The sequence below is a fragment of the Anopheles arabiensis genome, chromosome 3 (genome assembly GCF_016920715.1).
Source record: "Anopheles arabiensis isolate DONGOLA chromosome 3, AaraD3, whole genome shotgun sequence".
Classification (NCBI taxonomy): Eukaryota; Metazoa; Arthropoda; class Insecta; order Diptera; family Culicidae; genus Anopheles; species Anopheles arabiensis.
Genome location: NC_053518.1, coordinates 20,096,654 through 20,110,307, shown reverse-complemented (window position 1 = coordinate 20,110,307; position 13,654 = coordinate 20,096,654). Strand labels below are relative to the sequence as shown.

At 44.0% G+C, this 13,654-nt stretch overlaps 2 protein-coding genes across 2 annotated transcripts; both read right to left on the bottom strand.

Annotated features, from left to right (window-relative positions):
* Nucleotides 1-1,928: 1,928 nt before the first annotated feature.
* LOC120904587 (ATPase inhibitor mai-2, mitochondrial-like) lies at nt 1,929-2,923 on the bottom strand. Its single transcript, XM_040314681.1, has 3 exons — nt 2,772-2,923; nt 2,408-2,543; nt 1,929-2,326 (listed from the first exon to the last, which is right to left on the bottom strand). The coding sequence occupies exons 1-3, from the start codon at nt 2,819-2,821 to the stop codon at nt 2,198-2,200; spliced, it is 315 nt and encodes a 104-aa protein (XP_040170615.1). The 5' UTR covers nt 2,822-2,923; the 3' UTR covers nt 1,929-2,197.
* A 274-nt stretch (nt 2,924-3,197) lies between these two features.
* Nucleotides 3,198-6,678, bottom strand: LOC120904577 (nucleolar transcription factor 1-like). Its single transcript, XM_040314669.1, has 6 exons — nt 6,269-6,678; nt 5,797-6,203; nt 5,592-5,713; nt 4,537-5,481; nt 4,352-4,456; nt 3,198-4,262 (listed from the first exon to the last, which is right to left on the bottom strand). Exons 1-6 carry the CDS (start codon nt 6,342-6,344, stop codon nt 3,833-3,835), a joined length of 2,085 nt encoding a protein of 694 aa, XP_040170603.1. The 5' UTR covers nt 6,345-6,678; the 3' UTR covers nt 3,198-3,832.
* Between the last annotated feature and the right edge of the window lie 6,976 nt (nt 6,679-13,654).

The window sequence follows — 13,654 nt, the reverse complement described above, 5'->3', positions numbered from 1 at the left end:
TCAAATCGTACGACCTAGCCACGTTTCCGTGGTGAGTTCAAGCCCCGATTGGAGCGTAATCCCCATACAAGTACAGTCTGTTCCCGAGTTACACGGTTCTCGACTTACGCGGATTCGGAGATACGCGGTTTTCTAAATTTGACAGATTAAATGTCAAATCAGTACAATTTGCTTCAAGTTCGGTATAAATTCCATTTTTGCTAACATATTGAAACCGCTTAAAAGCCAGAAATATTAGAATTTTCTGCGCGAATCATATCAAGTAAATGATAAAGAGTATAATAATACTAAATTAGATAAAAAAAAAACTCAGAGTAATCAATAGTATTTTAGCCAAAAATCGTGAAATTCGACTTACGCGGATATTCGAGTTACGCGGATTCGTCGGGAACGCAGAAACCGCGTAACTCGGGAGCAGACTGTAGGGCTTTTGACTATCCTGCAACGGGTAAAATCATTTCAGGGTTTTCCAGGAGTTCTCATAGCTGTGGAACACTTTATTGACCCTTTCTAAAGTGAAACGAACTTAATGTAACGAGAATTGGACTCTATCAAATAGGAATCTATATAGAAAATATCAAATAGGAATTTCCAAGAAGCCTGTCCAAAAAGGGTACCATCGAGTCCAATTTCCATCATATAAAGTTCACTTACCATAAGAAAGATTCAAGGAAGTGTGCCACAACTATGAGAATCCCTGGAAAACCCTGCAAGTCACTGAATGCCAAAGCCCACTGGTGGTTACAGGCGCAAGCCTTGGCCGACGACGGTTGGTGTGTTGTGCTAAAGAAAAAGAAGAGAAAACATTAAGGTTAATCTAATAGACAAATAGAAAAAAAAGTCAATCATATTCTTAAAAATCGCCCAAATTTTAAACGGAATGGTTATGTCTTATAAACACATCAATTGAGTCTGGTCGCTGTTTTAACACACGTTTCTTGCATTTTTTTCAACCTAACCATTGTATTGGTGAAAATAGTTACGTTCATCATAAATAGGCATAACCGTACAGATTCTTCTTCTTCTTTTTGGCTCAACAACCGTTGTCGGTCAAGGCCTGCCTGTACCCACTTGTGGCCTTGGCTTTCAGTGACTTATTGATCCTCCCAGAGCAGGATAGTCAGTCCTACGTATGGCGGCACGGTCCATTTGGGGCTTGAACCCATGGCGGACCGGCTAAAACCGTACAGATTATCAAAAATAAATATTAAAATAAACGCTAAAAAAACAAAATACAAGATGTTTAGACTACATGCATAATAACGTAAGCACACGTGCAGCAGGTGTGGGTTTTCCAAAGCAAAGAATGGAAATGGACTAAAAAAATAATACAAAAAAATAATTAAAATAGTTCCATTTACCTTTCACTATATATAGCACTTATGGTTGCCGGATTCTAGAAAAAAAACCTACTTTAATAATATCCCTTGTCTAGAACCATTAATTACAACAAGGAGAAACATTACCAAATAGTGCATTTAGATATAATAATTTTCAAAATAACTTCCTTTTGCGTAAGAACTGAGCTTCTAAGGGAATAGCAGAAAAAACATGCTGAAAATAAAACGTGACAATTTCCAAGATAATTTTGTATAATAAAAGCGTCATCTCATGAGGCAATTGTACTGCAACGGTGCATTACTGACGGAACGGATTATATTAATAGCTCTACCGCTTCTTTGGCTGGTAAACACAGATGACGTAGGTATATCTGTAAAATTTGTTTTCTCCGCGCTTCAACTACAAACGAAAGCAGCTGCGTATTTCACATTGAGTGAGTGACAATTTTAATAATGCAATGTGATATCAGTACACGTTAGAAAGGTTAAAAATAGAATTCTGCTTCAATCGCTTTTCGCTTTCTTTCCCGATACAACATGTTGCATAAACGAATGCAATTTAAACAAAACGCACCAAAGACGGGGCAATTAAAATGATGATTGAACTCTCTAATTTATTCTAACAAACTGTCATCTGAAAACCATCACCACTACGTTCTTCGGGGGACAGGAGAGTACAAAGGCATTGGTTGGGGGATAATACTACAAACATGTTCACCTTCCTTTACCATGCAAACAAATGCACATACAAGACACAGACGCCGCACAAACGTGTTAAGTACTCATGGTACGATCATGATATGTGTGATGCGTGATGATATCACTCTCGATCGCGCTCCAAACGAGTGAAGCTTGATTTACTTCTTCAGCTGCTCGATCGCTTTCTTGTGGCGTGCGATCGCCTCTTCGTGATGTTTGATCGATTCCGAGTGGAAGTCTTCCTGGTTGATGGCTTTCTGCTTCAGCTTGGCCAGCTGCTCCTGGCGCTACAATAGACGGGGGAGAGGAGAGTGAGAAAGAGAGAGTTACTAATTGATGCAGCCATGCAAGCCAAATTATCGACTTACCTGCTTGTAGAAATACTCCTCCTCGTGGGCAACCTCCATCTTGCCGAAGGAACCGCCGGCTTCACGGATCGATCCACCGCCACCGCCTCCCTTGCCAGCACCGCTGCCCATCTCGCCGGCGCTCATGCGAGCGATTCTGGAAGGCAAAACGCACATTGGGCATATTAACATCGAAATCACACTATCGACATATCGTGCTTGCACCGCACTCCCAAAACGATAAGCAATTGCACCCTCCGTGTGTCCCGAAGATAAGAAATTAGGGTAAGAAAACGGTCGTGGCAACCATTTGGTTGAATACCATTTCAACCTTCAAAGTAGGCTCACAACGCAAACGGAAAATATCAAGCTTGAGGAAACGTACCTCATTCCGCTGGGAATCATCCAGGTGGTAGTTTTGCGCAGAGATTGCATCTTGAAGCAGATCCTCCTTTTTGTTGAACTGTTTGAACAAACACGAAATGACGGCCGTCCGCCTCGAATGCAAGGCACCGAATACAGCGGAAAGATGGACGATCCCACACAAGCACACATACACTTTCACACAGACGATGACTTTGACGTTTTTGACAGCGCATCCACGACAAAAGTGCATTGCAACAGGTAGGGTTTTAGGATGCAATTTTAATCTGCCCGTTCGGATGACGGTGGACGGGTTTGAATCATCGTTACGATGCACCCGTTTTTTTGGAATTCATTTTTTTTCACTTTTATTCGTTTAAGTAAGATAAATTTTTGAATTTGCAACACAACCGAAACGAAAAAAAATACGCATTTCAATGCAGTCAAGTAAATTCATCAAAGGAGGCACACGTCACTTTCATTAGAACAACACTACTAGATGCTACAAATAAAACACGTGTTTTTGTGTTAGGATTCAACGACGTGTATGCACATGCGGAAAGGACCCGCAGGTTGTACCTAGTATTTGGCTTGCTCCAAGTCTTTTGTTGAGCTTCTGAGCTCTGCCACTACCCGTGATTGCAATATATATTGCAATATATATTCGCCCCTCTTTGTGTGTGCCGCGGGTTAGGCCAGCGTTTCCTATTAGAAAGGGAACATAATTATGGTATCTTCCTTGCCCTAAGCGTCCTGTTGTTGGTTCTCTTTTTAGTTTGTTTTCTGTGTGATGCGTTTCTTAAGTCAAACACAATTGTCTCTATTTGCTTCACATCTAAGCGAAGGAAGGATTGGTTTATAATGGCGTTATTTCAAGCTGGAACTCCCGGCTTCATGTTGCATTTTACTGCTTAAATGTTTGCTTATATACACGCAACGAAAAATCCATTATAAAAAAGAAGGACGTAAAAATAAGGAAGGAAATCCTCGAACGACAGGGAGCCCATTCCACACAACGGAACGGGGACACGAAGGGGAACTTCCGAAACGGGAGCATAATTCCATATACACCTACTACCACAATTACTCATCGCTACTATCATCATCGTCGTCGTCATCATCATCATCATCATCATTGTTGCCATTCGTACCCGTCGTGGCCGTCGTTGTCGTCGTCTCCTCCTCCTCCTCCTCCTCATCGCTGTCGCTGTCGTTGGGTTCCTCCTTGGGGATCTTTTTGGGCACCGTGGCGGCTGATACCGATTCCTCGTCGCTTGTAGCATTCAAACGAGCCTCGGCCTTCTCCCTTTCCATTTTCGCGAGATATTTTGTGAGGCCCTCCTTCGGTACCGTTTTGAGGTACTTCTGCAGGTCCTTGAAGTATTTCTGCTTTGCTGCGCGCATTTCCGCCTTCAACGTTTCCTTCCGGTGGGTGGAAAGGTTCCGGAACGACTCCTCGCACTTCTCATCCTTGCCGAGGTAATGGAACTGTCGGTAATACTCCAGCAGGTTTCTGAAATTTCGGGGAAATGGTTGCAAATAAGTAGTACTGCCATCGTGGCCCATTACCCGCCAGTGTGTGCCTGCCCCCCTGACACTTACTTTGGTGGACGTGGTGGCTCTTTCCTTTTTCCGGTTCGTCCGTTTGAGTCCACTGCTGCACTGCTGGCCTTGGAACTGGTGTTGTTTGCTTGCTTTTCCGTGTTGCTGTCAAATAAAGGGAAGAAAGCTTCACATTAAACAACCATCCCCGCGCCGCTAAACCCGCACAATCTGGTCGCCCTTACCTATCCGATTCGCTGCTCGCAACGGAGACCTTTTTCTTCTTCTTCGGCGACGGTACGGCGGCTTCGTCCGACACCACCTCCTGGTGGACCCGTTTTGGGGTCGGGCTTTTCAGGATCGATTTAATCGGTTTCGGAATCGGGCTGCCCAGGTCTGCTGCTGCCGGTGCCGGTGCCGGCGGCGGTGCTGCCAGTGAGGCCCCCTCGCCGCCATTCTTCTTGGACGCTTTGTTTTTCTTCACTTTCTTGATCTCCTTCGGCACGCTAATGATCGTCGATTCCGCGATCGGTTGCGTCACGTCGTACACCTCGTTCGATTCCACCAGCGACTGGAACGGCCGGTTATCGAGCTGCTGCTTTTCCTCCTTGTCCAGCTTGGACTTGATGAACGTGCGCAGCTGCTCGATTTCCGCTTGCCGCTCGGTCTCGTCCTCCAGGTTGGTGATGTACTCCTGGTACTTGCTGACGTACTCCTGCTTCGCGTGCCGGTACTCGATCTCGAGCTGCAGCTTGCGCACCTTGGGCAGCGCCCTGTACTCGGCCAGCTTGTCCTTGCGCCAGGCCGCCAACGACATCGACGGATCGTGCTCGGTGTAGCGCTTCAGGTAGTAGTCGGACACGCTCCGCGGGATGGGTTCCGGCTTGCCGGCCGCCACCTGCAGCATGGACTGCTCCTCCTTCGTCAGCTTCAGCTTGACGGTGCCGGTCTGGTCCGACTGGCTCTGGAATGCCCGCTGGATGTACTTGACCTTCTGCTGCACGTCCAGCTCATCCCAGAGCTTGCGCAACGCCAGGCCGGTAATTTCGTCCATCTCGCCCTGCTTCTCGTCCCGGAACAGCCCGAACGGCGTAATTGCGGTGGGTTGGCGAACCTTTTTCGCTTTTCTGGGAGTGGATTCTTTTTTGGCCTTCTTTTTCTTTACCGGCGCTGCATTCGGATTGTCGCGGCTGGTGGGGGGATGGAAAGAAAAAGTAGCGAAAAACAATGTTCCGTATTAAACACGGTCTTCCGAAAGGAGAAGTTGTGTGGGAAGGGGAGGGGGATTCCGATTACTAACTAGAATTGTGCCAGCTCCTGCTTGTACTGTTCCTTCGCGGCGGCGGCCACGGCTTCGTACTTCTTTTTCTTTTTCTCCGACAGGATCGCGAACTCCTGGCTGAGCATTTTCATCATCTCGGGCTGTAAACGAGTTGCAATTGAACGCAGGTTTGCAATTAAAAATGTCTTTGTAAAGCCTTTGAATTTTTTATCGCTGCACTTACGGCCGATGCGTTAGGATGTTTGGCTTTCAAGGCAGTGAACTTTTCCTTCACGAAGAGATTGTACGCGGTGAGCGGATGTTTGGGTTTGCCAACCGAGTTCAGCTCCAGCGACAGCTGCTCCATATCGCCCATAATCTCGGTCAGGGTACGAAATTTGCGTGCCTTCTCTGCCAGCTGTGCGGTGGTCTGCTTGACATCCTCCTCGGAGTGGCCCTCGACCACCACCTTCTCCCAGGGGATCTTTTTCAGCGTGATCTGATACTTTTTCGTGTCCTTCCGGGGCAGCACGGTGCGCAGCTGCTCGAACAGCTTCCGGTAGTCCGCCACTCCCCAGCCGGCGTTGGGCGCGTCGTCCGCGATCTCTTCGATCTCTTCCTCCGAATCGCTCTCATCCACTTCGGACGATACTGTAATCAATGCGGGATGCAGTTAGTCGATGTGTGTGTACGTGTGTGATAGAAGAAATCGTTACCTCCTTCGAACTTTTTCGTCATTTCCTCAATCGAGGGCGCGCGGGCGAACGCAACCGAAAGCGAACGTTTCCTCATTTTGCTGCCTGAGATTTCAACAAAACTGCCGCTTTAGACACACACACACACACACACACAAACAAGCACAACACCAACTACTCAATGTTGATAAAAACGAACGCGTGCTGCAAGAGGTAGGTTAAGTTGGGTTCCCTCCAAATAGCTATCGAAGGGCCGAGCGGGATTACGCTCTATTTCGCTATCGCACTAATTAGAACAGATTGTACGCAACCGGTACAGAAGGCAAGCATGCTCCTGCGAAACACACGCCAGCTTTTATAAACACACTTTGTATTTCAAAAACAAAAGCGTGAACCGGCGTGGTGCTGAGAATGCCCTCGCGAGTTTTGTTTCGAACATGCGTGTGGCATGGACACCAGTGTGGCCAGATTATTTTGGCGGTTTTCGGTAGGCGCATCAAAATTTTATCGGTAGTTTTCGGTAAGTTAAAACTCGAAACTTAACTCGAGTTGAAAGAAGTGAAAGCGAAAGAAGTGTTAAGCGTGATGGGGAGGGGGGGGGGTACTAATGCGCAAAATTAAAGTTCCATATCAAAAGAATATGCATCCTTTACTTAGGATATGGATTAGATTTGGTTCAGCGGTTACACAAATGAAGGTCTTTCTGAAGTGTTGATCTGAAAATAGTACTAGGAATTCTAAACCAAAGAATAACTAAGATGCTCATTCTTTTTTCTCAGTGGTGGCAAGTTCTTTTTCTTGGGGCTCAACGCGACCGCTTAGGGCCACTGCAGTGCTCCATTGGATACGATTTTATCGTACATGCTGTAATTTGATTTTCGCTGGATTATTTAGATTGATTTGATTGTTTGACTGAGTTTCATCGTTCAATGATTACAAAAAATTGAGATTTTTTCCTTCAAACCCAAATATATATACATCGGTATTTCTGGTCGCTTTGCCCACAGGGCAGGCGAGCTTTTGGCGGCCACCGTCGCAAAACCGTCGCAAAACGTCAAAACCGGCGTCGCATGTACTGCAAACCGACGTCGCCAGCGAGCGAAACTCGCAACGATTTCGAGGCGCTGGCGACGGTCGTTTTTGACGTTTTGCGACGGTTATTGACCTTTCGAGGGAGCTTTTGCCCTGCGGTCCAGTGTGGCCAGATTGTATTGGCAGATTTCGGCAGGAGCACTGTTGAGAACGCAACCATTTAACCGTCTTGTGTACGACCAAAAAACTTTACGTAATCGTACTACCACCTACCCGGGTAGGCCATACAATTTGTATGGAAGAATTATGTTTTTTGTGATTAAAAGAGTATATCTTTTGAATTTGTAGTAAGATTTGAATGTAAACTGTCTTATAGGTTCATAATAATGTTTTATAACATATCGTTGTAAAATTAGAATTTTAAAAATCCTATCAATATTTTTTTTAATCAAAAATGTGCAGTAAGGCACGTGTCTGTGCTCCATCGCATGCGATTGTATCGCACGTGCTGTCAAACGCTTTTTCGTATAATATTGCGATTATTGGGATGATTTTAATAATAAAACGATTATGAAAAATTAAGTTGAGATTGTTCCTACAAAACACCACACATTTAGTTTGACAGATAAAATCGGATGCGGCGTCCGACGAAATAAAAATTTTTTGATTCCGTCGTACGACGAAATCGCACGTCCGACGTTATCTGTCAAATCTCATATAAATTTTTGACAGGCCTTCCGATAAAATCGCATCCGATGGAGCACAGACACGAGCCTAACTCCAACACCCCAACCGGCCTTGCCGCATGTTTTAAGTGGATGAATAGTCTTTTTCTAAGTTTTACTTACGTTTCTTTCAAAAGTTACATACATTTTTCAATTGTTTTGCTTGTTGTATAAACATATCCCAAGCGCCACAGTTTAAGCTTAAACGACTGGAAAATTGAATATCCATAGAAAAAAAAATGAAAGCTCTACAGCTTCGTTGGTTTGATCAATAGATGGCGTATTACAACTCATCATTATATTGCTGTCCTTTTCTTGCAATGTGTTTCGACAAGTTTCATCTTATCATGACCTATATAGCCTTCTAACTTTCTGAGCAAAAATCTATATGAAAGGTCGTGTGGTCAGATACGTTGGTATCAACACCAACGACCATTATTCAAATCTCACTTGCTTCAGTGCTGGTGGTTTCCGTTGGAGTTTAGTATTTAAACAATCGTATCGCCGTTCTAGTTCTAGCGATGCATAACTTCAATGCGAAACCATACAACAGTACCTAGGGAATGAGAAAGCTCTCCTCCAAGCGATGAAGCTCAACTGGTTGGGGTATCCCACCAACAGAGAGCTCCACCAGCTTTTTCGCTATTTTTAGAATGCATGAGTCGTTTGCCGTCTGCTAAACGAAGTCTTTCTATATTCCGTGTAGGTAGAGAACTTGAGTCGTTTAGAAGCCGTTTAGTGGTCGTTTAGTGGATTTGTGGCACTTGGGGGAGAGCTTTCTCATTCCCTCGGTACTGTTGTATGGTTTCACATTGAAGTTATGCATCGCTAGAACTAGAACGGCGATACGATTGTTTAATTACTAAACTCCAACGGAAACCACCAGCACTGAAGCAAGTGAGATTTGAATAATGGTCGTTGGTGTTGATACCAACGTATCTTACCACACGACCTTTCATATAGATTTTTGCTCAGAAAGTTAGAAGGCTATATAGGTCATGATAAGATGAAACTTGTCGAAACACATTGCAAGAAAAGGACAGCAATATAATGATGAGTTGTAATACGCCATCTATTGATCAAACCAATGAAGCTGTGGAGCTTAAATTTTTTTTCTATGGATATTCAATTTTCCAGTCGTTTAAGCTTAATCTGTGGCGCTTGGGGTCGGTCTATTCGGGGCTTGAACCCACGACGGGCATGTTATTAAGTCGTTCGAGTTGACGACTGTACCACCAGACCGGCGCTCTCTTGCATGCCTTTAAAATACACGAGGCGCTCTCACTGAAAAGAACGCTCGCTCGCGCTGTTTCATTGTATTTTCCTCATACCCCTTCCTTTCCGTTTCTTCCCGAACAAGCTGCACTAGTGCGAGCGAGACACCGATACCACCATGCCGCTGCGAGAAAAACAAACTGAGCGCGCAGGCTGAAAGTGAACGCACACATTCACACATGTATAATTGTGTGAGTGCAAAAACTGTGTGGAAATCAAAACACGCTCGCGGCTCTGCGTAATTCCGTGTATTTCCAACCGTCTCCCCCTGCTTCTACATGCCCCTCGTCTGAAAGTCGCACACTTTTTCATTCTCTTTGCTAGTAGGATAATCATTAAAATAATTGATTTAATTTAAATTGTTGCGTTCTGAACAGTGCTCCTGCCGAAATCTGCCAATATAATCTGGCCACACTGGTCCGCAGGTCAGGCGAGCTTTTTGGCGGCCACCGTCGCAAAACCGTCGCAAAACGTCAAAACCGGCGTCGCATGTACTGCAAACCGACGTCGCCAGCGAGCGAAACTCGCAACGATTTCGAGGCGCTGGCGACGGTCGTTTTTGACGTTTTGCGACGGTTATTGACCTTTCGAGTGAGCTTTTGCCCTGCGGTTCAGTGTGGCCAGATTATATTGGCAGATTTCGGCAGGAGCACTGTTGAGAACGCAACCATTTAACCGTCTTGTGTACGACCAAAAAACTTTACGTAATCGTACAACCGCATACCCGGGTAGGCCATACAATTTGTATGGAAGAATGATGTTTTTTGTGATTAAAAGAGTATATCTTTTGAATTTGTTGTAAGATTTGAATGAAAACTGTATTATAGGTTCATAATAATGTTTTATAACATATCGTTGTAAAATTAGAATTTTAAAAATCCTATCAATATTTTTTTCATCAATATTTTGTACAAAAGTTCTAAACATAAAACTATTGAAACGTTAGTCCACAGCCGTTGGTCCGGAGCCGTTGATTCATCGCCGGCTCTGAGGCCATTGATTCGCCGCCGGCTCCGGGCTGTTGGTACGAAGCCGGCTCCGGAGCCGGTGGAGCGGATCCGGCTCTGGAGCTGTTGGTGTAGATCTGGTTCTGGAGCCGTGGGTGCCATTGGTGCACTCCAAAACACCCATTCCTATTCGGTAGTAACACTATGACAAAAGTATGAATGTATGTGTTAACTTTCAGCCAATTATATTTCGTTTGCCTGTAGTGGTTGGTATCATTTTAAAAGAGATGATTTCAGTGTTAATTTGAAAATATTGTTACACATCATGCAATAAAATTTAACTGTACACAACTGTAATACAACATTTGAAAGAAAAGAAAAAGACATAAGCATCCACTTAAAACATGCAGCAAGGCCGGTTGGGGTGTTGGAGTTACTGCACATTTTTGATTAAAAAAAAATTGATAAGATTTTTAAAATTCTAATTTTACAACGATATGTTATAAAACATTATTATGAACCTATAAGACAGTTTACATTCAAATCTTACTACAAATTTGTTGTGGGCAGCCGTGCGTGCCGACCCCTGGACTTGCCGTGGCAGTTGCGCTGCCACCGGTCAACGTCCAGGGGGACGACAGTGTGTACACGCACACTGTCGCACACACTAAGCGCGCAAGGCTTAGTGTGTGCCGAGCGCCGAGCAGAGTGTGTACGAAGGCCGATCGAGCAGGAGCTCTCGGCAGGGGCGCTCGGTGCGGCTGGTGCGCGGCCCATACAGTATACGTTTAAAGTGTTTGTTCATTATGTATTTTATTTATATCGTACGTTTAATAAGTGTTTAAATAAAGCAAAAGTGTCAAACATAACAAAATTCAAAAGATATACTCTTTTAATCACAAAAAACATCATTCTTCCATACAAATTGTATGGCCTACCCGGGTAGGTGGTAGTACGATTACGTAAAGTTTTTTGGTCGTACACAAGACGGTTAAATGGTTGCGTTCTCAACAGTGCTCCTGCCGAAATCTGCCAATATAATCTGGCCACACTGGACCGCAGGGCAAAAGCTCCCTCGAAAGGTCAATAACCGTCGCAAAACGTCAAAAACGACCGTCGCCGTTGCGGAGTTTCGCTCGCTGGCGACGTCGGTTTGCAGTACATGCGACGCCGGTTTTGACGTTTTGCGACGGTTTTGCGACGGTGGCCGCCAAAAGCTCGCCTAACCTGCGGACCAGTGTGGCCAGATTATATTGGCAGATTTTGGCAGGAGCACTGTTCAGAACGCAACAATTTAAATTTAATCAATTATTTTAATGATTATCCTACTAGCAAAGAGAATGAAAAAGTATGCGACTTTCAGACGAGGGGCATGTAGAAGCAGGGGGAGACGGTTGGAAATACACGGAATTACGCAGAGCCGCGAGCGTGTTTTGGTTTCCACACAGTTTTTGCACTTACACAATTACACATGTGTGAATGTGTGCGTTCACTTTCAGCCTGCGCGCTCAGTTTGGTTTTCTCCTAGCGGCATGGTGGTATCGGTGTCTCGCTCGCACTAGTGCGGCTTGTTCGGGAAGAAACGGAAAGGAAGGGGTATGAGGAAAATACAATGAAACAGCGCGAGCGAGCGTTCTTTTCAGTGAGAGCGCCTCGTGTATTTTAAAGGCATGCAAGAGAGCGTCGGTCTGGTGGTACAATCGTCAACTCAAACGACTTAATAACATGCCCGTCGTGGGTTCAAGCCCCGAATAGACCGACCCCAAGCGCCACAGATTAAGCTTAAACGACTGGAAAATTGAATATCCATAGAAAAAAATTTAAGCTCCACAGCTTCATTGGTTTGATCAATAGATGGCGTATTACAACTCATCATTATATTGCTATCCTTTTCTTGCAATGTGTTTCGACAAGTTTCATTTTATCATGACGTATATAGCTTCTAACTTTCCGAGCAAAAATCTATATGAATGGTCTTGTGGTCAGATACGTGGGTATCAACACCAACGACCATTACTCAAATCTCACTTGCTTCAGTGCTGGTGGTTTCCGTTGGAGTTTAGTAATTAAACAATCGTATCGCCGTTCTAGTTCTAGCGATGCATAACTTCAATGCGAAACCATACAACAGTACCTAGGGAATGAGAAAGCTCTCCTCCAAGCGATGAAGCTCAACTGGTTGGGGTATCCCACCAACAGAGAGCGCCACCAGCTTTTTCGCTATTTTTAGAATGCATGAGTCGTTTGCCGTCTGCTAAACGAAGTCTTTCTATATTCCGTGTAGGTAGAGAACTTGAGTCGTTTAGAAGCCGTTTAGTGGTCGTTTAGTGGATTTGTGGCACTTGGGGGAGAGCTTTCTCATTCCCTCGGTACTGTTGTATGGTTTCACATTGAAGTTATGCATCGCTAGAACTAGAACGGCGATACGATTGTTTAATTACTAAACTCCAACGGAAACCACCAGCACTGAAGCAAGTGAGATTTGAGTAATGGTCGTTGGTGTTGATACCCACGTATCTGACCACAAGACCATTCATATAGATTTTTGCTCGGAAAGTTAGAAGCTATATACGTCATGATAAAATGAAACTTGTCGAAACACATTGCAAGAAAAGGATAGCAATATAATGATGAGTTGTAATACGCCATCTATTGATCAAACCAACGAAGCTGTAGAGCTTTCATTTTTTTTCTATGGATATTCAATTTTCCAGTCGTTTAAGCTTAAACTGTGGCGCTTGGGATATGTTTATACAACAAGCAAAACAATTGAAAAATGTATGTAACTTTTGAAAGAAACGTAAGTAAAACTTAGAAAAAGACTATTCATCCACTTAAAACATGCGGCAAGGCCGGTTGGGGTGTTGGAGTTAGGCTCGTGTCTGTGCTCCATCGGATGCGATTTTATCGGAAGGCCTGTCAAAAATTTATATGAGATTTGACAGATAACGTCGGACGTGCGATTTCGTCGTACGACGGAATCAAAAAATTTTTATTTCGTCGGACGCCGCATCCGATTTTATCTGTCAAACTAAATGTGTGGTGTTTTGTAGGAACAATCTCAACTTAATTTTTCATAATCGTTTTATTATTAAAATCATCCCAATAATCGCAATATTATACGAAAAAGCGTTTGACAGCACGTGCGATACAATCGCATGCGATGGAGCACAGACACGTGCCTTACTGCACATTTTTGATTAAAAAAAATATTGATAGGATTTTTAAAATTCTAATTTTACAACGATATGTTATAAAACATTATTATGAACCTATAAGACAGTTTACATTCAAATCTTACTACAAATTCAAAAGATATACTCTTTTAATCACAAAAAACATAATTCTTCCATACAAATTGTATGGCCTACCCGGGTAGGTGGTAGTACGATTACGTAAAGTTTTTTGGTCGTACACAAGACGGTTAA

Coding starts and splice junctions, on each gene's coding strand:
- LOC120904587 (XM_040314681.1), bottom strand. CDS start 2,821: ATGCAATCTCTGCGCAAAACTACCACCTGGATGATTCCCAGCGGAATG. Junction 2,544..2,771: donor ATGATTCCCAGCGGAATGAG/GTACGTTTCCTC, acceptor TTTGCCTTCCAG/AATCGCTCGCATGAGCGCCG. Junction 2,327..2,407: donor AGGAGTATTTCTACAAGCAG/GTAAGTCGATAA, acceptor CGTCTATTGTAG/CGCCAGGAGCAGCTGGCCAA.
- LOC120904577 (XM_040314669.1), bottom strand. CDS start 6,344: ATGAGGAAACGTTCGCTTTCGGTTGCGTTCGCCCGCGCGCCCTCGATT. Junction 6,204..6,268: donor GACGAAAAAGTTCGAAGGAG/GTAACGATTTCT, acceptor CATTGATTACAG/TATCGTCCGAAGTGGATGAG. Junction 5,482..5,591: donor CAGGAGCTGGCACAATTCTA/GTTAGTAATCGG, acceptor TCCCCCCACCAG/CCGCGACAATCCGAATGCAG.